The sequence below is a fragment of the Trachemys scripta genome, chromosome 21, assembly GCF_013100865.1.
Source record: "Trachemys scripta elegans isolate TJP31775 chromosome 21, CAS_Tse_1.0, whole genome shotgun sequence".
NCBI classification, from domain to species: Eukaryota; Metazoa; Chordata; order Testudines; family Emydidae; genus Trachemys; species Trachemys scripta.
The window spans coordinates 3,608,167-3,635,145 of NC_048318.1; the positions used below are offsets into that span (position 1 = coordinate 3,608,167).

General features: G+C 48.7%; 1 protein-coding gene across 2 annotated transcripts in view; it reads right to left on the reverse strand.

Annotated features, from left to right (window-relative positions):
* Positions 1-26,979, reverse strand: part of KIRREL3 (kirre like nephrin family adhesion molecule 3) — a 708,943-nt gene that overhangs the window by 34,891 nt on the left and 647,073 nt on the right. The window contains exons 11-14 of one of the 2 annotated variants that reach the window (XM_034754765.1): positions 19,567-19,667; positions 16,447-16,645; positions 14,807-14,842; positions 3,325-3,432 (exon numbers count right to left, since the gene is read on the reverse strand). In XM_034754765.1, coding sequence (XP_034610656.1) covers positions 3,325-3,432; positions 14,807-14,842; positions 16,447-16,645; positions 19,567-19,667 — 444 coding nt within the window. The remainder of the gene's footprint in view (positions 1-3,324; positions 3,433-14,806; positions 14,843-16,446; positions 16,646-19,566; positions 19,668-26,979) is intronic. The other variant, XM_034754766.1, reaches the window with a different exon arrangement.

Consider the following 26,979-nt stretch of genomic DNA (forward strand, 5'->3'; position numbering starts at 1 on the left):
TTAGATGTGTTTTCACTTCTATTTGCTGGTAACCAGCTCTGCCGTTATTTATTGTACTTGGCATCACTTAACCTATGTCCTGTTGTGCATAAACTTTAATCTAAACTAACCCAGGATTGTGTTTGAAATGAAGGAATTGTTAAGTCCCGTTAATGTGGCAAACTGCTGGGTATGGTCTCTTCAAGGCGCAAGCAAACCTTATTATTTCTTGGCGTGCTCCAGGAGGCGGGCTGGCCACTTCCACACAGGTGATTTTGGGTCAGTCAGAACTGGAGATGTGTTGGGGTCATCCTGCCAGGTGTGACCAAAGCTAGTGGACTGCAGGGTGGGGCTGTTGTTTGGTAGGTAGGCAGCTGAGGTCCGAAGCAGTGACCCACGGCTGCACAGCACAGACGCAGGATTCAGCATGCTTGACTGCTGGCTGGCTGTGACCAGAGCAGCGGAGCATTTAAGGCACTCAGAGTTACAGGCAGACAGTGACACAGCCCCTCACTGCTCTGGACTGCACCCCAAAAGGCGACAGCCATACATTTCATGTGTAGCTTGCTTCATGCTCACTTGGTTTTTTCATGCCACTCATGGGGCCAAGATCTGCTCTCGGTTACAGCCATGCAACACCACTGAAATCCATGGAAGCTTTGTATGTTCAGAACTGGGTCATTTCTTGAGGTGCCTAGTCTGAAGCACCCAAGTTTAAAATCACTCAAGCACAGCAGCAGTGCAACCCCGCCGCTGCCCCATTTTCCCATATCCTGCCAGGTACGGAGGTCAGAGCAACAGTTACCCTGCGTAGCCCAGATGTGCCATCAGTGACAACAGCTGTTATCCCCATTATACAGATGGGGCGCTGAGGCACAAAGAGACGAAGGCCCAGATCCTCAGAGGTGCCATTGAAACCAATGGGTGGAAGGTGCCTGAACACCTTTGAGGATGTGGGAAAAAGTGGAGATGTTCCTTTGCTGAAGGGCCTGAGGAATCTTTGAGAGCTAAGGCAGACCTACCCCAGCACAGAGAGCCAGACAGCAGGCAAACTCTGAATTCTACTCCAAAGGTTTGAGAGAGCAGGCAGCAGCATGCCAGTTGCTATTCCAACTGTCGTAGCCTTTGAATAACTGACACGTTCAATCCCTGGCATTGCTTCCCGCTCTAAGCCTTGGCGCCTCCATTGCATATCCGATCTATCATCATCGCATTAATGTTAGAGTGTACGTCCCGAAAAGAACCCAGCACCATCTGGTTCCATCAAATAAGAAGAGTATAATGAGCCCCCCGCCTTGGGATGATACAGTGCGTGTGTGGCTATCTAAAAGCGACGGGGAAAAGCATGGCTGATTATGTCTGACCATTGACATGGTAACAACAATTTGGCCCATTTTCCATCAGGCTGCTTGAATCACACAGCGTCGCTGAACAATTCCAGCGAAACTGAACTGGCTCGTCTCCGGTCCATCAGAACTAGTTACCAAAATGCAAGATGAATGACGGCCCAAGATTTAATTTGCTAATATCTGCAAGAGTCGCTAATGGGGTTTCTGAGAGTTCAAAACCAGACGTCATTATTGCTCTTAATAGTGCACATGTTGCTGCTGTACGAGGCCAGCCGTTTGTTACCCAAGTCCAGGAGGAATTGGGGCTCTTTGATTTCTTTGCAAACAATCAAAAAGGAAAACCAACTGCGTTTCGCTGGCAACTAAACAAAGAGCTCATGAACAGCTTTGGCTGTTTCTGTTGCAGAGTCCCTCTAGCTGGAAGCACTGTCAAGGATTGCTTGTTCTCTAACGCTGTTTTAGATGCTCAAAACAATCACGCGCCTTTCCCTGATGGTTTGATTCTTTTTCATGTAGCCAACAATCATGCTTTAATTTCTCTGTGTTTTTTTTAATGAGGCAACATGATCCTGAGCTGTTTACCCCTTCATTCCTTTACCTGCGCCTTTCATGTCATTTTAATGTAGAGTCCCACTGCAGCAAAGCACATAACACCCTAGGCCCTACATAAACACCAGAGACTGGAATTTCTTATTATGAACATGCATATTTTAGAATGATAAAGTGGACTAAAAAAAATAGAATCTGGAACACACTTTGCACCCGCTCCTAGTTCAGAAGCCGAAACTACTTCAGTATTTGTATCCTGCCTGCATGACATAACTTTACCATGAGGGAGTATCATCCAGTGGTTAGAGTAGGGTGCTGGGGCTCCTGGAATCCATTCCCAGCTGTGTCACTGATTCTTTGTAGGATGTTGAAAGGCACTCAGCTGCCCCGTGCCTCAGTTTCCCCCTCACTAAAGCAGAGGCGGTTTGTTGCTTAACAGATGTCAGCCAGAGTGATTCTATCATTTAAATCAGCACCACGGAGATCAGAATTTGGCCCATCTGGTTTTTAAAGTGCATTCAAACCCTCTCCTGGAAGGTGCCTTGGGAGCGCAAAGTAGTGTGGAACATTCTGTAGCCACATGTGATAGACAGATTGCCTCGGTGTCAGGCTGGTGAATTCAAGATGGAATTCCTCTGTGAATTACCCTGTTCGCTTCTTACATACCCATTCGCCCAGTGTCGTCCTCTTTTCTCCGCCTGCCGGTAAGGCTCCCACAGCACAAGTGGGTATTGCAGTCTGCATTCCCTGCAGGGTAGACAAGCCTTAGGCCCCCAAGACTCCACCCGGCCAGTGGCCTGCAGACCCTCTGCTGGATGAAGCCACCATCAGTGTTGCTCTATGAACAGATTGGCCAGCCATCAGGCTGCTGATGCATTGTGGGTCAGGTTGCCACCACCTCTGCACGACATCTCCCCGAGACAAGAGTTTAGCACAGTCTGTTAGCTCAGGGGGCTGGCCCTCAGATAGGCGACTTGTTGCTGCTACAGACTCAACCCAGAGCTGAGGGACCCAAAGAGTTTGTTACCATTGATTGTTTGGCTTGGCTGATCTCAGACAAGTTCTTAGCAGGCAGGTGTCCCCATCAGTCTACAAATATACACCTGGCAGAGCCATGCATTTGCATTCCCCTTTCATCCTGAGATCAAGGGAGGGACAGCACCTGGGAAGCTCCCGCTGCCGTCCCCCGTACTCTCATAGAATCATAGAAGATTTGGGTTGGAAGGGACCTCAGGAAGTCAACTAGTCCAACCCCCTGCTCAAAGCAGAACCAATCCCCAGACAGATTTTTGCCCCAAATCCCTAAATGCCCACCTCATTTCCAGCAGACCAATGCTCAAACCACTGAGTTATCCTTCCCCCGTATACACAGGTGAGCTCGGTTTCCAGGACTCTCAGTCTGACCCCAGCGGTTGTGTTTAAAATGAAAGAAAGGGAAGGCACTTACTTCTCTGCGAGCGTGCGCAGCAGAAGGCTACGATGGTGGCCATCAGCACCAGGAATGCCACGCCGGCCCCCACAGCGACGCCTATGATCACCGCCATCGGCACCGACTCTGCAAGAGGAATGAGGGAGCCAGTGAAGTGTCTGAGTACCACCTTCCCCTGCCCCGCTGCCTAACCCCCCCCGGCCGCCATAACCCCACTCCTGGCGAGTGTTGGGTCTGTGCACTGGCTTCTTAGCTCTCCTGCCCATCCCCGCCCAATAACTATGCTGGTCTTGGACCGGGTGGATGACGCATAGTGCAAGACAAATGAGCTTGACTGTAACTTGACTGTCCTCGGGAGGACACAGCGTGTCGGAGAGAAGACATGTACAAGTATGACTCGCTTCGCTGGCCCCTGGATAGCTCCGTTGCTCTCCTCTAAACGGGGAAGGGGGTGGGATTCCAAAGAGTCCTCCGAAACGTAAGATCAGCCGCATTGGCTGAGCTGTGTTGGGAGGCTAAGACTGGAAGAGCAGGGTGCTGCAACTCAAGATGAAGGTGCCTTGGCTGGGCTCTGGATTGGAACAGCGGAGCTGGTGGAGTGATGAGGGAGAGGGTGCTCCATGTTTGTGTATTTATGCCCATGATGAATTTGTTTTTTAGCTCCCCGCTGGGATTTTCAGCCTGCAAAGCTGATTTTTGGAAGCAGTGCCAGACCACATTTTGCAACAGAAAAAAAAAATCACTTTTAGGGAAGTTTGTAAGTTGGTCCGAACAATCTTGTGATCCCCTGGCAAATCTCTAACGAGATCATCACCCAAGTACTTCTACCGAATAGCCCATGTTAATATTGCGATTATTTAACACAATTATATCTAGTTGTCGATATTTAACGCTGCCCAGGTCTGACCCAAACCTCACTGAAGGCAGAGGAAAGACTCCCACTGACATCAATAGGCTTTGGGTAAGGGCTCATCTAAATAGTGGGTATATGGTAGAGTCCATACCCTTGCAGTGAGATCCATTTCCTTGGGAGTTGCATCATGCCGCACCATCAAAGCACCTTTCTAAATGATGACTGCTCCATCTCGTTCTGGGGACCCCACCTCATGGCAAAAGATGTTGTGCATGCTGCTAACTTAACTGGGAGTGTTCCATTTTAGACACTAGCTACCTATTACTGCCAAGATCCCAGCAGAGGGCAAGCAGAGGGGACTAAGACAAGGAAGGCAGCTCGGGAATTATTGCAAGAAAGAAACAGCCAAGCTGGAATCAGATTTATGTCCCTTTCTTCTTGTTATTTTTTAGAGATGGGACCAACCAAACTATGGCTTCAGCACATTCTTCCCTACGTTTATTAGGAACTGGGGAAACTTTTGGGAAAGGGGGAGCCTATACAGGAAGGACGGGCTCCACTTAAACCAAAATGGAACCAGATTGCTGGCACTTGGTCATAGAGCAGTTTTTAAACTAAGGGCTAGGGGAAAGCTGACAGGTGCGGAGGAGTACGTGGTTTGGGCAGAGACATCCCTTAGGGGAGGATTTATTAATGGAGATTCTCTATGTTCTCGTAAGGAAGAGAGGATGGAAGACGATAAAATACGGGTAGGCTCTGCTGAGAAACAATCAAATGAAGAAGAGTCCCATTCAATTACATCATGTAATGGCAGACAGCTAAAAGGTGACAAGTTTTTAAAGTGCTTATATACAAATGCTAGAAGTCTAAATAATAAGATGGGTGAACTAGAGTGCCTCGTATTAAATGAGGATATTGATATCATAGGCATCACAGAAATGAGGATAATCAATGGGAAACAGTAATACCAGGGTACAAAATATATCGGAAGGCCAGTAAAGGTCGTGCTGGTGGGGGAATGGCACTATTTGTGAAAGAAAGCGTAGAATCAAATGAAGAAAAATCTTAAATGAACCAAATTATACCATAGAATCTCTATGGATAGTAATTCCATGCTTGAATAAGAAGACTATAGCAGTAGGGATATACTACCTACCACCTGACCAGAATGGTGACACTGACTGTGAAATGCTCAGGGAGATTAGAGAGGCTATAAAAAACTCAATAATAATGGAGGATTTCAACTATCCCCATATCGACTGGGTACCTGTCACTTCAGGAAGGGATGCAGAGATAAAGTTTCTTGACACTTTAAATGACTGCTTCTTGGAGCAGCCAGTCCTGGAACCCACCAGAGGAGAGGCAATTCTTGATTTGAACCTAAGTGGAGCACAGGATCTGGCCCAAGAGGTGAATATAGCTGGACCGCTTGGTAATAGTGACAATATAATTAAATTTAACATCCCTGTGATGGGGAAAGCACCAGAGCAGCCCAACACAGTAGCCTTTAATTTCAGAAAAAGGAACTACACAAAAATGAAGACGTTAGTTAAACAGAAATTAAAAGGTACAGCACCAAAAGTGAAATCCCTGCAAGCTGCATAGAAACTTTTTAAAGACACCATAATAGAGGCTCAACTTAAATGTATACCCCAAATTAAAAAACATAGTAAGAGAACCAAAAATGTGCCACTGTGGCTAATCAACAAAGTAAAAGAAGCAGTGAGAGGCAAAAAGGCATCCTTTAAAAAGTGAAGTTAAATCCTAGTGAGGAAAATAGAAAGAAGCATAAACTCTGGCAAATGAAGTGTAAAAATATAATTAGGAAGGTCAAAAAAGAATTTGAGGAACAGTTAGCCAAAGATTCAAAAAGTAATAGCAATTTTGTTTTTGAGTACATCAGAAGCAGGAAGCCTGCTAAACAACCAGTGGGACCACTGGACGATCGAGATGCTAAAGAAACACTCAAGGACGATAAAGCCATTGTGGAGAAACTAAATGAATTCTTTGCTTCGGTCTTCACAGCTGAGGATGTGAGGGAGATTCCCAAACCCGAGCCATTCTTTTTAGATGACAAATCTGAGGAACTGTCCCAGATTGAGGTGTCATTAGAGGAGGTTTTGGAACAATTAATAATCTAAACAGTAATAAGTCACCAAGACCAGATGGTATTCACCCAAGAGTTCTGAAGGAACTCAAATGTGAAATTGCAGAACTACTAACTGTAGTTTGAACCTATCATTTAAATCAGCTTCTGTACCAAATGATTGGAGGATAGCTAATGTGATGCCAATTTTTAAAAAGGGCTCCAGAAGTGATCCTAGCAATTACAGGCCAGTAAGCCTGACTTCAGTACCGGGCAAATTGGTTGAAACCATAGTAAAGAACAGAATTGTCAGACACATTGACTCTTCCCCAACAAATTAGGTTCATCTATGTGGTTTTTGTAAAGGGAAATCATACCTCACCAATCTACTAGAATTCTTTTAGGGGGTCAATAAGCATGTGGACAAGGGGATTCAGTGGATATAGTGTACTTAGCTTTCCAGACAGCCTTTGCCAAGATCCCTCATCAAAGACTCTTAAGCAAAGTAAGCTGTCATGGGATAAGAGCGAAGGTCCTCTCATGGATTGGTAACTGGTTAAAAGGTAGGAATAAATGGTCAGTATTCAGAATGGAGAGGTAAATAGTGTGTCCCCTAGGAGTCTGTACTGGGACCAGTCCTATTCAACATATTCATAAATGATCTGGAAAAAGAGTAAACAGTGAGGTGGCAAAATGTACAGATGATACACAATTACTCAAGATAGTTAAGTCCAAAGCAGACTGCGAAGAGCTACAAAAGGATCTCACAAAACAGCAGATGAAATTAAATGTTGATAAATGCAAAGTAATGCCCATTGGGAAACATAATCCCAACTATACATACAAAATGATGGGGTCTAAATTAGCTGTTACCACTCAAGAAAGAGATCTTGGAGTCACTGTGGATAGTTCTCTGAAAACATCCACTTAATGTGCAGCGGCAGTCAAAAAAACGAACAGAATGTTGGGCATCATTAAGAAAGGGATAGACAATAAGACAGAAAATATCATATTGCCTCTACATAAATCCATGGTACGCCCACACCTTGAATACTGCGTGCAGATGTGGTCACCCCATCTCAAAAAAGATATATTGGAATTGGAAAAGGTTCAGAAAAGGGCAACAAAAATGATTAGGGGTATGGAATGGCTTCCGTATGAGGAGAGATTAATAAGATTGGGACTTTTCAAATAAGGGGGGATATGATAGAAGTCTATAAAATTATGACTGGTATTGAGAAAGTAAATAAGGAAGTGTTATTTACTCCTTCTCATAACACAAGAACTAGGGATCACCAAATGAAGTTAATAGGCAGCATGTTTAAAACAAACAAGAGGAATTATTTCTTCACACAACGCCCAGTCAACCTGTGAAACTCTTTGCCAGAGGATGTTGTGAAGGCTAAGACTATAACAGGGTTCAAAAAAGAACTAGACAAGTTCATGGAGGATAGGTCCATCAATATCTATTAGCCAGAATGGGCAGAGATGGTGTCCCTAGCCTCTGTTTGCCAGAAGCTGGGAATAGGCGATGGGATGGATCACTTGATGATTACCTGTTCTGTTTATTCCCTCTGGGGAACCTGGCACTGGTCACTGTCGGAAGACAGGATACTGGGCTAGATGGATCTTTGATCTGACCCAGTATGGCCGTTCTTATGTACGCCCCTCCCAAAAATAGGGGCAAAGGTGAAAGTGGGCCGGTACGGCATACTGGTAAGAAGTGGCCACCAGTACTGGCCTGTACACAGCTGATGTTAAACGTCGCTGCCCCTCCCCCCAACCCCCGGCCTGCCGACGGGTAGGCACCCTACTGGCAGGGCTGCCAAAGGAGGGATGGGGGGGAAAAGGGGCAGCTGCCCGGGGGCCCGGCGATTTAAAAGGTCAATCCCACAGCCCCACCCCTTCCGTTCGAGGCCCCGCCTCTTCCAGGGGCCCGAAGGTGAGCCCCCCATACTGATAAGTAATTTATCTTACTTTCACCCCTGCCTAGGGGGGATCTGGGTCCAACGTTTGCAAATGGGCCCCAGATCCGACCAGTGCCCTCACCAAATGCTGAGGATTTGAGACGGGCATTCAAAACCCACAGCTGGAGCCCTGAGGGTCGCAATGCTGTGCAATGATGGGCAATAGCCAACAGCCGGCACCACAGCTTGGTGACAGAGGGCAAAACGGGGCCATGTTCACAGGGAGCTGCGAATGCTACATATGCATCCATTGTAAGAAGCTCGTGAAAGCCGGAGGGCTGGTTCCCAGGATTTCCTATTCTATTAGGGACTTACAGAGCCCCCACTTCTGTGGTAGCCGAGCTACTGTACTTCACCCCACTGTACAGACGGGGTGCTGATGCTCAGAGAAACTAAGGAACTTGCCCAAGGAGATAAGAAGCCTGTGGCCGAGCAGGGTCTTGCAGGCCGGTCTACTTCTCCTAGCTTAGCAACTTAACCGCTGGGCCATCCTTCCTCCCTATTGGCTGGCCCGGGGGGACTGATGGGGCCACTCAGGAGCCAGGTGACTTTAAGACTGACCCTTCCTACTCTGTAGCTGCTCCCAGCATGTCTAAGCAGCCTTTACTAGCACAGAGACGGTTACATTTGTTAACTGCACAGGAGCGGATTCAGCTATGGGGCAGTGAGCTGGGTTCTCTTCTGCCTCAGGCATCACCAGCCGAATGCTCAGCTCTGCTCCAGCTGTGGGGTTGGTTTTCCTTGCTGCTGATGTGAGGAGCGGTTAGGGAAACAAGGCCCTTCGACTTGGCAAATGAGCCAATTTGATCTGGAATCACGGAGAGATAATGAATATATGAAATGCCACAGTGCCACTGGGAACGCTTCCTTCTCGCTGCACCTTGACTCTTTTGTGTGTGCCCTCCTGGGGGCTTTCCCCAGTCACCGCTGTCTGCCGTTATTACAGGAGCACGGTGACGATCACCCACTGGAAATCCTTAGTGCTCCCTGCATAAATCAGCTGCTGCGTCGAGGCTGAGAGTTTATGACACTCACGGGTGATGTTTGGGTTTGGAGAACATGGCCTGGGCTCACAAAATACCTTCTCCTCTAATCTAAACCTGGCGCTTTCATTTTCCCCAGAAGCGAGCCAAGCTGTAGCTAAGGGGAGGGCTGTGCTCTGTGTGAGGACTGGTCAAACCTCCCCAAGCTTATGGTGGCGACATGAGAGAGTTGCATGGGGTACACAGTAACATGGTAAATTGATCCGGAGTATCCCCCATCTGTAACAGCGCCATCACACTGTTCTACTGTCTCAAACACAGGAGATGGGGGGAACCTGGAGAAACTGCAAGCAGGAAGCTTAGCAGGGCCAGATTCATAGTCCACTTCCAACCAGGGGCTTATGGGACGGGAGTGGAGGACCATCATATCTCAATTTTTAGGGCTGCCCGTAGCTGCGTGTCTCCACCGCAATATATGTTATCAGCAACCCTGGGCTCTGCTCTGTAGCTCAGGGCAGCTTCATCATGTGGCAATGACAAAGGCGTGGGGCTGTATGAATGGGGAGCACGGCAAGGGGAAAATCTGCACTTCAGACCGAGTTGAAGTTGCAGTGAAGCCAATCTAAACTGTGCACACCTCCTCCCCTCTGAGTTCGGGTTAGGAATAATTTATTCTGGTTTGGATAAAACCCATTTGCAATAGACTTAATCTATATCAATACATGTCACTCTTAAACCCAAATCAGTGTCCACCTAGTAGTTTGCATGACATCGGTTTAAATAACTGCAAGCTAAATCAGTTTCAATACACACCTGAAGTCCAATTAGTGCTACTTTCTCATGCAGACACATTCTAAATGGCCTGTTTACTTTGTCCTGGACTATGGTGCCATCACGATGTGTGTGCAATCATAGAATATCAGGGTTGGAAGGGACCTCAGGAGGTCATCTAGTCCAACCCCCTGCTCAAAGCACTGATATCCAATCCACTGATATCACTAGGATCTGTCTCTTTCCCCCTCTCTGCTCTTTTGCTCAGGCCAGATCTACAGTACAGTATGACTGGTATAACTACGTTGCTCAGGGTTGTGAAAAATCCACACCCAAGTGACAGTTATACCGACCTTAACACCCCAGGTAGACAGCCCCTCTCATGAAGGTGGATGAACTAAGCCGATGGGAGACGCTCTCCCATCAGCATGGTGTCTTCACTAAAGTGCTACAGCTGTGCCAATGCAGCATTTTAAGTGTAGACCTGCCCTCAGTCTCGTCCAAATGGATCAACACCCAATACCACGGCCCCAGTGCCACTAACCCAAGTTCAGGCTGAACTTTCAAACCCATGGCATTTGAGTGGACTCAGAGTTAGGCAAAAAGATCATTGCCCATCCCTAGTTCATCTTGAATTCCTGGCGCCGGCATAGAGTGGAAGCTAATCCTTACAGCCCTCCCTTCTCAAGAAGTGAAGGGATTAGTCAGTGAAAATAAGTTACTTTCTAGATGTAAATTGGTTCTGCTCATGCGGGTCGGCCTTGTAAATGAACAATTTGCTAGGAAGTCTAGAGAAAAAATGTCCCCATGCTTCACTCTCCTGTGCAAATGGAGGTTGTTAATACTGGTGGACATAGATCCATAGATTATAAAACCAGAATGGACCACTGTGATCACCGAGTCTGACCTTCTGCATAACAGAGGCCAGAGGACTTCCCTGAATTAATTCTTGTTTGAACAAGAGTAGATCTTTTAGGAAAGCATCCAGTCTTGATGTAAAGACCGATTTGCAAATTGAGGACACGAGATCGAACAACAGACCTTCCTGGAAACCCAAGGGAAGTGACTTAGGGTAAGAGTGAGTACCCACTAAGAGTGTCGGAGGGGTTCTCCCCTGACTGATCTGGGTCAAAGGTCAAATTGAAAAGGTCAGAGGCCAAGCCGAGAGCTTATTGCAAGTTTAGCAGGGAAATGATCTTTCCAGTGGCCCATGGTGCGACTTGCAGTTACTATTAATCTAGGAGGGGATCAAGGTCAAGCCTCCATCTGTTCAGAACCCTTGGACACCTCTGTATATTTCACTCTCCTCCCTGTAGAAGTAAAGAGGGCAGAAGGGGATGTCCAGGCAGGGTTGTCCTGACTCATTGAAGTATACTGGCTTCCGCAGGCATTTGTTGTAGTTCTCAGACCACACGAGGGCGGATAGTTCCCTCCAACTGCCAGTCTAGGCTGGCCTTGGCAAAGCCATGGGGGTGCATAACACAAAAGACACATGCACTATTCACCATGGACACTGGTTTCCATTGACTGCTCTTTGGGTGCTAAGGTGGTAGGGCAATAAATGTTATAGAAATGCCCATGAGAAAATACCTAGCAGTCACTGATCCCATCTACAGCTTTAAGGTCAACTTGTTCTGGCCAGTTCAAGGGTCCTTAGCTCATTCAGTGTTTTAGAGCATACACCAGCTATCACAGGTGTATTCCCCTGTTTTCTTTTGCCCTCAGTAGGGCTGGACAAGCAATTTACTGGGTGGATTTAGCCTGTTTCTTCTGTTTGCGAATTATCTGCAAACAGATTTAATCTTCATTATTTAGGTGGTTGTTTGAAATGAGTCAGTGCATGGTTCATGCATTTCATGGCTTGCTCGCAAGGTGTCTGCTGAATGTTGATTCACGTATATGTAATTTGCTATTCATACTGTGCGATTGGTACTTCATTCATATGGTACTGTTTCTGCTCCCTACCTGGATGACTGCCAAACCCACAAAGAGCTTCCCCAATGACCGAGTGAACATTCCCAGCAAGACTCCTTGTGCAGATGCATATTCACATAGCGCCTGGGACACTTCTGGCAAATATTTTTGCCTATAAAACCTTGCTCAAAGCTCACGGGAAGCACTACAAAGGGGTTGCAAGGCCCATCCATGGGTGTATATTTACAGTCACTGTTTGAATGGATGTTTGCAAACATTTTCAGCCAGCTCTACACAAAATTGTATCTGAGATCATCTCTGAGGGCTTTGAATGACTACACTCTAAGATCTGCTGTTAAGGTCAAGGACTAGCAACTTTACTGAATGTTTCCAGCTGGGCTCAATGCTTGCAGCTGAAGTCATTGAATGTAACCATCCCCTTGCATGGGTCAGCGATACAGGTTGAACCAGGGCCCTTCAGCACCAAAGCACAGTCCTCTACCCAGGAACGCCACCAGCTTTTCTGCCGCCCTAGGCAGCGGAAGGTCCTGCCCCGAAATGTTGCCCCCCACAGAGGCGGCGGAAGGTCCCGCCGCCGAAACACCGCTGCGGTCGCCGCCCCCCAAATTGTAGCGCCCTAGGCAACCGCTTAGGTCGCCTAATGGGTTGCGCCGGCCCTGCCTCTACCACTCGAGCTAAAGTAGTAAAGCTCCTTTTGTCAGTAGCAGTAGTAGGCTGTCATCCTCTTGTGGACCAGCCACAAGAGAGGGCCATGACACTTTTTGCCAGGAGAGAACACTCCCTAGTATCATATCCCAGCATGCATCAAAATTTGGTGTACAACTTCCCTGCCGGTTGTTCTAACATCCTGTCCAAGAATGCTGAGAGGGACCTGCCCCAGAGAACGTTACATCCAGCTTGTCCCCATCTACGGCAGATCTCTACCTTGACTTGGATCAGTCAGATTTATTCTCAGACTCCTAGCCTTCCAAACTCTATTGCAAGCATATTGGAGACGAGTGCTCCTCTTAACCCTAATTTACATATGGCAGAGCTAACGTGCCCCTTGCTGGACAATCACAGTGTCTGCAAATCTCACCACCTTGCTGGACACTGTTCTTTCTGGGTGACTTGCTATGTCAAGGACTCCAGATTGCTCCCAACACAGCCGCTGGTGGCTCTCTATCCCCTCCAGGCCTCCTGGGCAGAATCTGAGATGGTTACGATAAGCTGCTGAAGCCAGCTTAATGGGCAGGTAGCATCTGTGAGCCTTCCTCATACGCCCTACACTCAATTCCCCAAGCCCTGCTTCCTTGTTTACAGTGAGTCCCTAAATATGGCTGCTGAAGCCTCCACCTTCTCTTCTGCCACTTCTCTAGCATTCTGCTTCCAGACAACTCTGCCTGCTGGTGGCCAGTGCAGAGATAACCTATTAGCCCAGCCATCTATCGCTCATCAGATCTGCTGTGCATGCAGCCTGCATTTTGCTATCCCCAATATCCAACTGGCACCCCTGCGTTCTGCGTGCAGCAGTTTGACCAAATGAGGTTTCAAATTTGAGCAAACTCTTAAGAGTTATGACAAACTTGTCTCCCTCAAGCCAGTCTTTGCAACATTGCACCAAACCACCTTTGACTGGATCCTGCTAATACCACGGACACATCTCGCCATGTTCTACTGCATGCACCGTGTCCTTCTTTGTACCTTCACTGAGAAGGCTCGTGCCTTCGCTTAGATGGATGGTGTCCACTAGAGCTTGTGGGTGGGTTGATATAAGCAACAATGCGCGGGAAGATCAACTGATTAGAAACATGAGAGGGTAAGGGGTGAGCCATGGACATCCAGGGAGAATTAGAAGAGAGGTTTGGTCACTCACTTCTTTGAGCAACCTGAATGGGAACATCTTGTGCTAGGCAAAGCTCATGCAGACGATGAAAACTCATCGTGAAGAGCAGACATCACAGAGCTTCTGCAATTACTTGTTCCTCCTAGAGAAACAAGGAACGCCAGGTGAGTGGAGAGATGGGAGCCTGGAGACACTGTCAATGCCTGCTAGTTCAGCATCAAGGGAGCAGGGAGTGAGATCCAGAGGCAAGTGAGGGACTCTGAATGATGGGGTTTGGTCCTAGATGAGTGATGTGGCCAGCAGCGGATGGAGCAGGACACAGGGAGTGGGAAAAGCTGGCTCCTGGCAGAGATAACGCCAAGGGCTCTCCTGGGATGGAAGACACAGTCAATTACAACGGAAAGGCACAATGAGATGGTCAGGTGGCCAGGGATGGTAATGGGTGGGCCAGCAGTAACAATGAACAGAGCTGACAAAGAGCCCAGTGCTGCAATTTGCTGACTCATCAGCCCCAGTCCCCCAGGAAGCCTAATCCAGGCTTCATGGAGGATGCTGTGGCTCAGGGAGATGAGAAATACAACTAACAACAGTTTGGGATGAAGGCAATGCATCCGGCAACTGTCTGCCCCATTTCAGGTCCATACCTGTCCCACCTAATGCTGACAGTAGCTAACTCCCTCCCGCCAAGGTGGGGAAAGGCGGTTGGAAGTTCATTGCCCCTCTCAAAATTCACTGGTTTGCCTGTGTGCTTCCCCATAATAATACTTAGCATTTATACAGAGCATCTTGTCTGTAAACCCCATAGCACTTTACAAAAGGGTCTAAGTATTAACAGTTGGGGAAATCAAGGCACCAAGAGGTCACATGCAGAGCTGGGACAAGAATCCAGGGCTCCTGACTCCTAGTCTGTGCCTTGTCCACTGGTGCACGCTGTCTCTCAGGGCCTTTGAGAAATCTCTTCCTGCCCTCCCGCTGTCTGTCTCAGGAAAGGTAAAGCTAGAAGGAGGCTGCTGAATGCTAAGGTGTGATAACGCAGCTGGGGGCAAGTCACATATTCACCTTCAGCTCATGATTCCATACCTGCTTCCATACCAGCTCCTGATTTCATTTCCGTACCTGTTTGAAAATAAAGCAAGCGTCTACAGCCTTGCCAAGCCCAAGTGCACACGTCAGTATTGCTGAGCAGGCAGGCTCTTTGCTGCTGGAGGATGCAATGGTGCATGGAAGTTCCCCTGAAATGGGTATCCTCTACCAACCTAGTCTGAGGTTCCACTGCATGGGGACTGGGAGCTACACTGCAGATTGCTGCTGGGATATGACTTCGGAGTAGTGTAGAGACCCCACCTCATGGATTCGGCACCGTTGTACAGTAGGGACAACCACTAGGATTCAGCTCTGCTTTCCTATAGGTTCAACCACTGGGAATCACTCCCCTGGGCTGGGATCTAACTCAACTGCCATGTCACCTGCTAGGACCCTGCTCCATCCCCAGCAAAGTCATCAGTGCCCTTGCAGGACCCAACTAAAGCGTCTTGAATGGTCACCCACACCTACTGGTGTCCAGCTCCACTCCGTGCAGTGTCACGGGCTGGGACCCAGACCCATTGCCCTGCAGAGCTGCCCACTGGGACCCAGTCTGTTGGTTCTGTCCACTGGGAACTCACCTCATTGCCATGCACAGGCTCTGATTGGCATACGATCGGAAAAAACACTGTCTGTTTGCATTGGAAGAAGCGCGAGGCCAATTTTGAGGGGTTCATTTAGCTCTGATTTAATCTGGATGGCAGCTTTGTCCATATAAATCAGAGCTTAATGAGAACAATCCACTTGCCTGCCTGGGCATTTAACAACATAGACTAGAACTGGAGTCCCTCCAGGGGCAAAACATTCTCTACAAAGGCAGAGCCCCCAACATGGAAGTCCCCAAACTGCCCCAGAATTACTCAGAGAGCTGCTTAACCCTTTCTAGGAGCTGTCCTTCCCTCCCACTCTGGCTGCCGTGGGTTCCATCTCTCCAGCCCTCCCCAAACCTGCATCTGGCATGCCAGCCGATGGGCACTCTGCTTGAACACCAGGCTGGCCCACTTGGGTCTGTGTCCTGCTTCACTGCATGGGCCCAGAGCAACGAGATGCAATAGCAGGCACTGAGCTGCTGTCAGCTTGCATGGCATGGACCCAGTCGGAATTGCTGACCAGGTTTCATTAGCAGGCTCTGCCACCACAACAAATTTGTGCTTTGGGCCCTCTTTTATGTGGACGGTCACTGGAGCATGTCGCCTCCTCCAGTCCTCAGCAACAGCATTGCACTGTGTGGTGGAACAGGGGCTTCTGAGCAGTGCACACGTCAAAGAGCTCCCAATGGCCTTTACCCTTCCACTTCTGCTTCACTTGAGAGCGCTCAACGCTAAGCCAACACCCCTTGACTTCAATGAGTGGGAAGGACATTTACAGACTCGGACCCAGAATGAGCCACACAAAAAGCTACCCACACTTCCCCCATTGGCTCTGCAGAGCATTTCCCATCTCCCAGGGACATAAAGCTTTGGGAGCTAGGGCCATCCAACAAACCTGCCCAGTGTCTTCCTAAAACGTCCCAGTTTCCCTTTGAAATGTCTCCTGGATATCATAGCACCTCCCTGGTTTTCTGGAGCAGCCAGCTGCTAATTCCCAATGCACAGGAGCCCCTTCTGGTTTCTAAGCACCGTGTCTGTGGCTCCCACCTTGTTCTTTCAGCCGGATGATCTCAGTGTCTGAGCCGAAGCTGTTCCAGGCAGTACAGTTGTAAATGGTCTGGAAATCGGCTCGGACAATGTTGCTGATGGTGAGCGTCGAGATGACGCCTTCTTCTGTGCTGACCGTCTCCACCGTGTAGCGCCCTGAGGTCCCAGACTCCAGCACGTTCTCCTTCCAGGACCAGGCCTGCAAATCAACAAGAGGGGTTAGTTTTGTTCATTTAGGGCCTGATTTTTTTAGAAGGGCCTCAACTTGGCCTGGGGTGTGCACCCCTAAATAACAGTGGGCACAGACTGTAGCCTGCGGATGTCTAATGTGCAAGGGGAGTCAGTTAGGAGTGGGACTTTCAAAAGCGTTTACAAGACTTAGGAGCATGAGTCTCACCGAAAGACACAGGAACCTGTGCTCCTAAGTCATTTAGGTGCTTTGGAAAATTCCACCCTGGACATTGAAGTGCCAGTGGCTACATTGCAGCCACTAATTTTCAAATGCAGTTGTTCTAGGTGTAAAATGAGGCACAAATTCAGAAGCCAATCAGCAAGATACCCAGATCAGCGCTTCTTGTCCAGTTCCACTAAAGGTAAGTGGTGTGGAGAATTTTACAGCGGGCCCTGTGTTTGCTATACTGGGGAAATTGAAGAGACAGCTTGGCTTGAGACTGGAATGATTAAAATGCTGTAAAAATGCGTTCATGTTCAATGGGAGGGACACTTCTGGATTCTATTCTGCTCCATGAATCATCAACCCAGCTGCCAGCTCACTCCAGCCTTCAGACTCTTTCCTGGGCCGGGGGCAGAAGGATCCCTGGGAGATGGATTTTCTGATCCCAGGTGCAGTTTTGTAGCACTGGCCCTGAAAGTTAGCGAATATTCCTGACTTGTAACCTGTCTCTCTCTGTCCAGGCTCAATGAGTGGGGACGAATATGGAGCCTCACAACCAAGATCTTTACAATTGCTGCAGTGGCAGCTGAATTCTGGTGCTTTAGGAGCTGTGGGGACATTCTGTGCTGGGGTGGGTGCGAATGCGATCAAAGACCTGATCAAACTGGTCACTGCAAGTTAGCTACACTCGGTGCTTCGATGACCCCCAGAACTATAGCATCGGAGCACGCACAGCACCCCGTGCAGCAGGGCTGTGCTATTATCCCCATTGTGTGGATGGGGAACTGAGGCCCAGAGAGACTAAGGGCTCGATTCACAAAGGGATTTAGACACCCTGCTGCCCAGTGGATCTCTCAGCTCTGAGTCAGATGGCCTGGCTCCCCATGCATTGTGAGGTGGCTGTGGGGGGGGGGGGTGTCTAGGTGCCTAAGGAAAGGATTCTCAGAAGCCAGCACACTGAGCGGGGAGCTGCCGGAGCCAACCAGGAATGAAATGCAGAGGAAAGAGATGGGGCTTAGGGTCCAGATTCACAATGATATTTAGGTGCCTAACTCCATTGGTCTGGGCCTTAGGTACCTGAATGAGAGGCTGGAGGCAGGCACCTGTCTCCGCTTGGCATTCTCAGCCATGAGCCACAACCTGGAGCTGGGCGCCTAAGTCCCTCTGTGACTCTAGCTGTCTCACCACTGCACCAGCCTTTCTTCTCCAGCTAGTTTACGCTGTTTGGTCACAAATCGTATGTGACCCCTTCCTGATTTCTGCCAACCAGTTTATGTGAGCAAATGTCAGCCGCTGGGGGGGTTTCAGGAATGATGGCTGGCAGCAGCGCCAGCCCGGTCTCCAGCCTATGAGCACAGCCGGGCCTCCTGATTGGCTGAGGAAGTCAGCAAGCCTGCTCTTAAACCCAACCACTGCTCTCCGGCTGCTCAGTGCACATGTCTGCAGCTGCAATCTCTCCTGTGCTTGCCCTTTTCCTAGCCTGGCTGCAGCCCTGATCCTGCCTTGCTCCTGTCCTGCCCATTTCTGCCTCTGACCCTTGACTCTGACTCCTGGTCCCTGCCTCCAGCTCTGACCCTTGGCTCTGATTCCTGGCCTCTGACTCCAACTCCAGCCACTAGGCCTGACCGCCTCTGCTCTGCTCAGAGGCCAGTCTGCCCATATCCCAGCTCGTGATAGGGTGACTGCAAACTTCACTTCGATTATTTGCAACGTGCGATTGCTCACCTAAGTCATGTAGTAGGTTTATGGCTCCCTGATTGCTCCCCTGAGTCACATGGTATTGCTCCCTGTTTAAATAACTGGAAGCTTTAAAACCAGGAGAATCAGAATGGTGAATAACCAGCATCGACCAGTGAACAATGTTCATGCATTAGTCCCTTTGAGTGCATGTGCCCGTGGGCGTTTATGTGAAGAGCAGCCTTCATCCCAACAACCACTCATGGCCACAAATGCCCTGCACAGCAAACTGCAAGGACGTGGTTGAATCCAACAGCCATTTGGGGTTCAAACTGTGCTGCTCGTCTTTGACCAGCTCTGGGGAATAGCCTGAAAGCTTACAGCTAGGTTGTTCGATGCTTGGGTGCAGGTGTGCGAGTTATTCCATGTTTGAAGGCATGTACATGTGAGGGACGCTGGTCTGTTCCGTGCCCAGATGCTGTGATTTAAAGGCTGGAGGAAGGTGTTTGCCTTGGCGACATAACATTGGGTTTAGTATTAGAGAGACAATGATGTGGGGGAGGGAATCGTTTTTATTGGACCAACAATAAAACCGCTTTTATTGTTGGGGAGAGAGACAAGCTCTGGAGCTACACGGAGCTCTTCCTCGGGTCTTGACCCTAGGTACAGTATACTCAAAGAAGGAGCAGCCCGGTTTCCCAGTGCATGGGATGCAGGGCTCTGCCAGAACCTTTTTCCATAAGCAGCCAAGGGCTTTTTCATCCCCTGGTTACAGAACAGGCTTCATTTCTGGCTTTGCAAAACCTTGTGAATTTCCCAGCCAGTCAAATGTGCAAAGTCACTGCCTGGGGCTCTGAAGCGGCTTGCTTATTACCAAGGTGATTAAATGCCACCAGGACTTCTCCTTTAATGAATTCACACAGGATTAGAGTGTGGCCCACAAGCCTAACCTCGTTCTCTAGCACAGGGCGCTGCGACGGGAGGGGCAGCAGCTTCTCTCCCGCTGTACGAGCCCATTCCATATAGAGATAGGGGACGGGCCTACTCACGATTCTGTCTGGCGGAGGGGTGCTGCGGATGAAACACTTGATCTGTCCCTTCTCCCCATGCAGGGCGTGCTGCGTCTGAGTGCTGGAAATGATGGGAGGGCCTGAAAGAGAGAAGAAGAGGTGAAATCCGGATGACTCCCCCCCACCTCCTTCCACATGCAGGGAGACCCCACAGCAGGAAATATTGCATGATGCTAATGAAGAGCAAGCAGCACAGTATCCCCTCCAGGGAAGGTTTTTTTTGGGGGGGTTCAGAGATGCTGTGTTACAGATCCAGTCTTCTCCAGAGAGAGAGATCTCAGATCAAACCGTCAGGGGAGCAGAGATCTGCAACATGGACACAGTGCAGACCAAAGATCCTGTATGGGGACCAGGACTCTGCTTTCAGGCCAGACTGTTCCCTTTCAGTGGGGCTTGTAGGGATACACATCAGGGCTGTGCTGTTTCTGCTGAGCGGTGTGACACAGATCCTGGGGATCTGCATTGTGGATACACTGCTCCCCAGCTCTCTCCAAGCCCACAGTGGCATCATTGACACAAACTGTAAGAGACCCTCACTTTCCCACTCTAAGGCAGGTCCCGCACGGTGCTAAGCTCCGTTCAGAATTCTCTCCCGTTTCAGGCGCCCTGTGGGCGGCCAGCAGAGGGAGCTCTTGCACAATGCAAGAGGCACCCTGTCTCTTGCTCGCCCTAGAGGCGAAACTCTACAGGCTGTTCTGAGCCCCTCGTTATTTCTCACTTTCAGACAGGCTTCCCTTTTGCACATGCCCGCCTGTAATAAGGCCCTGTGATGGGGTCGCTCAGGGAGTGCAGTGGCAGCCTTGCCTGAGCAGCTATTCCCATTACTCAGCGCCTGCATTCATTAGGGGACGATTACACTAATTCCTCCCCGTTGGCTTGTGGGGTGGCGACTGAACGAGCCAGATGCAGAGAAAGCTGGCAAGGGCTGCTAGCGCCAATGGCCAGGGGTGTCAGTGTCCCGCAGACCGTACGATCCACCCCGTGCTCGGCGACTGCCCTCATGTGGCTCTCCATGCCTCCTTCGCGAGCCTGGACTCATCAGTTCCAATCACACAGAGTGAACGTGCCTCCTGTGTCACTTGGGAACATAAGACCAGATTTACAAAGGGCTTTACGTGCCTAAAAATGCAGCGAGGCGCCTCGTGGAGCTTTCAAAATGTCTAAGCAGGTTATGTGCCTAACTCCCATTGTTAGAATGGTCAATGGGAGTTAGGCTTGTACCCTGCTTAGGTGTCTTTGAAAATTCCATGAGCGATTATAGTGGCGTCACTACGATGTAGCACAGGGATCGGCAACCTTTGCGAAGTGGCGTGCCAAGTCTTCAGTAATTTAAGGTTTCATGTGTCAGTAACAAATTTTACATTTACAGGGGCCCCCGACAGAACCCCAGACCGGCAGCGGACTGAGCGGGGTTAGCAGCAGCGACCCCGGCTGGCAGGGGCCGGCGGCTGGCTGAGCAGCTCAGCGCACTGCCGGTCTGGGGTTCTGTCTGCCACCCGCGCTGCCGGTCTGGGGTTCAGTCCATCCAGGCCAGCAGCGGGCTGAACAGGGCCGAGACCCTGGCTGGCAAGGGGCCGGCGACCGGAACTCCATCGGGGGCTAGGTTGGCATAGCTACATGCCAGAGGGTGTGGATTTTTCACACCCCTGAGCACCATCACTATGCCAACCTAAGCTTTAAGTGTAGGCCTGCCCTAGTCTGGCTTCTCTTTGATTTTAGCCACCTGCCACTTGGAGATAGATGGAAGATCCTGTAACTAACGCACAGGTCTGGGTGTGGGGATCTGGGTTCTGATTCTGACTCTAAATCACTTCCCTTCAGTGCCTCATTTGCCCATATGGAAAACGGGCACGGTAATACAATAAGAATTGTTAGCACAATGTTTTGAGATCCTCCAGCAGAAGGGGTCACAGAAGCGCAGAGTATTATTTAATGGCGCTACATGATTATTATACAAACAGAGCTGAGTTCATCTAGACCATCCCCAGCCAGTGCAGGATTGTTCTCCAGAGCACATTTTTCTAGCGCACTCATATGTATAGCGGATTGTCTCTTGCGTGTGACAGAGCTCGTTGGATACAGCCAGGTTCTTCTCAGCCCATTTGTTCGATGAAGCTCTGAGTTAGTGGCAAAGGGAGCTCAAGGGGCAAACACCAGCCCTGCCATCTTTCACAGGAAGCGGGTTGCTTTTGAGCCTTTGATCAGAACCAGAGGGAGATTTCAACCTTGGGACTGAAAAACATTTTATTGAATTCTTTGCATTAAAAATATACACTGCTTGTGAGGCGAGCGAGCCATTCCGTGGGGACGCTGGGGGTCAGGCTGCTTACTCGGTGGCTTGTTTTTCATTTGCTGCCTGCTATGGGGGTGGCTCAGGGCCCTTCATGTGTGCAGCCAACTCTGGAAGAGTGTGGGAGCTGGGGATGGAGCTGAGCTTCAAAACGGTTGCAGGGCTGGTGGGCTGAGCATCATCCCGCTGGGGTGTCACAGAGCGGCGCGCTCTCTGGCTCTCCAAGCACGGAATAGTTACAACTTCACCCTTTCCCACTCCACTGCTCCCCACTGTGTGTGCCATGTCAGAACCGCTGCTGTCTGTCAGGCCAAGAACAGAATCAGCAGCACTTCGTCTGCTGGGTGGCATAGGGAGGAGGGGAAGGTTAGGCTTCTTGCCACTCTCATGGCGCTCCTGTGCCAGTGCGGGGGAAGCGAATGCAAATGAGGGAACGGCTACCAGCTATGCTCTGGAGCTGCCATCGCATAATTAACTTTCTGTGGTGCAGATTAGAAAAAAAGGGGCTCACCCTTTGACGGAGCATGGTTTGCCTTTGGAGCATTTAACCTTCAGGGTGGGAGAGGTCAGGCCCCTAGCTTTTCCAGTGAGGACCTGGGAATGAACGGGGATCGAGGGGGAATGATTCCAGGGGAACAGAAAAAGTGCTGGCATCATAATTACTGTTTATTAGCCCCTTAATTAAAATAGATTTACATTTCTGTGAGCTGCTGCTGCGGCTGCTGGCAGACGGGAAAACAGCAACAAGCCAGGATCCAGGCATGGTTTGTGCATCAGGGTGAAGGCAATTAGTTTCTCTGACGGGGGGATAAGGCAAAGGGGCTGTTGTGGTTGGCAGGATGCAGGCTGCCCCTGAACTAAACATTTTGCACGCTTGGTTCTTGCACAGCTGAGCTGGAACGTGCTCTGAACGCCCATGGCATGGCGGGGCCGCTCTGCCAAGCACAGCGGGTCATACTTTGCTCCTAATGACCAACTGGGCTGCTGAGTCTTGTTTCGAATTCACATCTGTGGATTACGTTGGAAGACTTCTCCTGCCCCCAACACACACACACACACACACACACACACACCCCTTTTCATGTGTAGACACACACAAACACAAATATTCATGCACATTCATACTTTTTTCATGCATAAACACATATGCATGCATATATATACACACATTCATGCACACAAATTCACAGATAGATTTGTGCATAGACACACTGGCGTAACGCATGCAGAAAACACACCTACACTCACTCAAACATACATATTTGCACACATACACACACTCAAATATATATTCTCCATCTGTCTCTCTCTCACACTCACCACACAGAAATCCTCACTCCCACAACATGCTTTTGAACCGAGCTAGTTGCGGTCTGCAAAGAAAAGTCTATATGCGCATTTGGATTTTCAGAAGACTGCGCTTTGGCTGAATTAGCACCATTTTAGGATTCCCTTTCCACACAGATTCTAAGGAAGAAATGGTTGATAAAAAGGAGATTTTTAAGCAAATACCGCAGAAATTTTTTTTCAACAAGCACATTTTGAATTTGCAAACATGAATATGTCTCGTATGGAAAAGTCCTGCAGAATTTAATAAAAAATGCTAAATTCTATAGAATCTGTAAAACCGAAAAGTGAAATTTACTCCACTATTGAATTCTTAACCAGAGAATACATCATGTGACTACATTGTCCAATCAAAACAGCTCGCCTATTCGAGACACAGAACAAAATGCATGCAAACAAGCCCCAGCCTAAGAATTATTCACAGAAATTATTTGATGAATAATTCTGAATACAGAATACACTGGAGAAAGTCAAAATTTGTTGATGGCTAATTCCCAAGCAGAGGTGAAAGTCACGGAATGACTCATAAGAGAAAATGGAAAACATTATTTTGCAACACTTTCCAGAGAAGTAATTTTCACTGACATCTTCTGCCCAGGTCTGTTTCCAAATTATTCTCCCAGCTCTGCTCTTACATAAGCAGTCCCTTGCATTCACCTATATACCTCTGCAGTTGCACCTCCATACACATTCACACCCCCTCTCGCACATATGCTTTCATAGATACATACTCACTCCTTACAAGCTGGCAAAGGATAGTCTTTTCACAGCACTAGCCTGCGCCTCTGCCACAGATTTGGGCGAAGATTTTCAAAAATAATGACTAGTCACGTGGGATACCTCCATTTTTGGACGCCCAACTTGATTTTCAGCCCCTGAAAGGTGTCTGGAGTTGGGCACCCGAACATCATTGGTCAATTTTGAAGAACCTTGACCTTAATCTCTGTGCTTCAGCTTCCCTATCAGTAAAAGGGGGACAAAGATAATCCGGCATAGGGGGCTGTGAGGGTAAATTCCTCAACGTCTGTTGGGTGCTCACACTCTATAGTGCTGGGAGCCCTAGAAAGGCATGTTAATAAATAAGCTTGACGTGATTAGAACACAAGGAAGCATTCCTTCGCTGATTCAGACATTTTGAGTGTGAGGGACCCAATGATGAGAGGGGTTTGTCGCTCCTAAACAGAACACAGCTTTATCCAAATGGAGTAGCCATCTTTAACGGAGGCTTTGGCTACAGCAGAATGGGTTTGGCGGTACATCTCTTCGGAGTTTCTGTTGAGAACTCTATATTGTTATTTTGCTAGTACAGCTTATAGTGTTTCTCTAGCTTTTTGATACCAGGGATCGGCTTGCTGCCTTCCTAAACTGTCTCAGGGAGATCTCCGGGACCGGCGCCGGTCCACAGATCGGTCATTGAGAAACACTGGCTTATACCAGTCCCGTGAACAAAATATACCAGCAAAAGCACTTTTTCCCCAGTACATCAGCACCTAAACGATGGCTTTTTCCAACATACCTACGTTGGTTGGGTTGGGAAAAAAAAATCACAGCCCTGACCGACCGGACGTTTTCAGTTAGGGGCGCGTGAACTCCAGTGGCTAAGTAGCTTCGTTAGCTTTGAGAAACAGCCCTATTTGGGATCATTATCCAAACTGCTGGAGCCTGGAAGCTGGGCAGGAAAATCTCACCAGAGCAAGTCCCTCTCCTAAGGCTTCCCTTCCTGTCTGAGGTGAAATAAGGGTGGATTGACCTCATTGTGACCATCTGTGTTGGTTTTATCAGAAAGTTCACCCAGCTCAGCCAACATTCAGCCAACATTCACTCATGCTTCATGTCCCCATCTATCTCGCTCCCTCTCTTTTCCCCTCCTGTGTGCGGGCAAACTGATACATGGTGGTTTTATCTTTTAACCCTCCCAGTTAAAAATTCTGTTATCCTGAGTATCCTGTTCATCAGGCAGAGACAATGCAGGTACATTTACATAAAAGGTAAACAAAGCCCTCAAGCTAATAAGGGGAGGCAATAACAACTCAGCTATCACCTGCCAGGGCCACCCTGGGGGGGGGGCAAGTGGGGCAATTTTCCCCAGGCCCCGGGCCCCACAGGGCCCCCCATGAGAATATAATATTCTATAGTATTGCAACTTTTTTTTTTATGGAAGAGGCCCCCAAAATTGCTTTGCCCCAGGCCCTCTGAATCCTCTGGGCGGCCCTGTCACCAGCAAAGGAGGAACTAGCATGAAGTCTTCACCAGACCCCATGGCGTCTCTTCCCATCAGGAGAAAAGGAACTTTATCTGAGAATCCATTCCAATGGTTTACTGGACTATAAAGCCAGGAGGTCTGAACCTTACATGATAAATAATTGAATCAACTGATTGTATACAATATTACTGTATTGTAAAAAAACGTATCAAGTAAGGTGTTTTTTGACGACTAATGACACACTGGTGCTTAATATCATTGTGAAATGTCTGTATTAACACTCTGATGAATTATGGGTACTCACTGCTATTATGCTTTAAAGTCTGTGACCAAACACAGGGAGAAGCAGGTTTTCTCCCAGACAGGAGGGAAGGCAGCTATCGACCTGTCTCCAATGAAATTAAGCAAGATGTGACCAAAGACAGTTAAGGTCATTTATATATGACTCAGCAGGGGAATGGGAAATCCCCAGGAAGGGAAGAACAGCACGAGGTCATCTAAGTCTGGGGACAAACCAGTGAGTTTGGGAGGATATAGGGAGAGAGAAGGAATCTTGGCATCCATCACCAGACAGACACAAGGGGCCAGAGCTTTTGTAAGCCTAGAAAGATGGGACCGTGTATACATGAGAAACCTATTCAGGCAAAGATCTTTCACTAGGAAGACAAGGGACACCAGCACCTTGTACTTCTGTAGAAGGTCCTGACTGAGAGAAAGCCAGCCATGGCTGGAAAGAAAAAGAGAGATAAGAAATCTACCTTGAACCAAGGCTATAGCTTGCTGAGTAAAGTCTTATCCACTTGAAAGAGTATTTTACTTTGATTTGCTTGTAACCATTCTGCCTTTATCCCTTGGGCTTGAACTCACTTAAAATGAATCTCTTTTTGTTCATAAACTTGCTTTACTTTTAATCTAAACCAACCTGGTGCTGTGTTTAAATGGAAGCGATTCTTAACTCCAGTTTAAGGCAAGAAGCGGCTGGGCTTTTGTCTCTTTAAAGGGGCTACACACCTTATAAATTCTCGGAGCGTTCCAGGAGAGGGCTGGACACTTTCAGTGCAGGTGGTTTGGGGGAAATTTGAGCCTGGGGGTGCAGAGGTCACCCCGCGAGCAGTCACCAAGACTGATGGAGACCAGGATGGGGCTGCTGCGCTGTAGGCAGGGTGCTGGGGTCAGAGCGCTGAAGCAGGGCTGCACAGCACATAGGGATCTGCATGCCTGCTTGCTGGCTCTTGGCGTCCAGGCTGTGAGCCACAGAAGCAGAGCATTTAAGGCACCCAGGGTTACAGGGCAAGAGGGGACACAACCTCTCACTGGTCTGAATTGCATCCCAAAGTGTCACAAGACCCCAAGGAAGTGGGATACGATAAACACACAACATGATTTTGCTCTGGATGCGTCTCTTTTTATGCCTACTAATATATTGTCATACTGACGGGGAACAAGCTGCTACGACTTGGACACACTGCGTCTAAAAGGCAATGCAGGCACTTGATATCACCACAGCTTGATATCACCTCCCAGTAAGGATGCAATTGGGGGAAGCTCATTT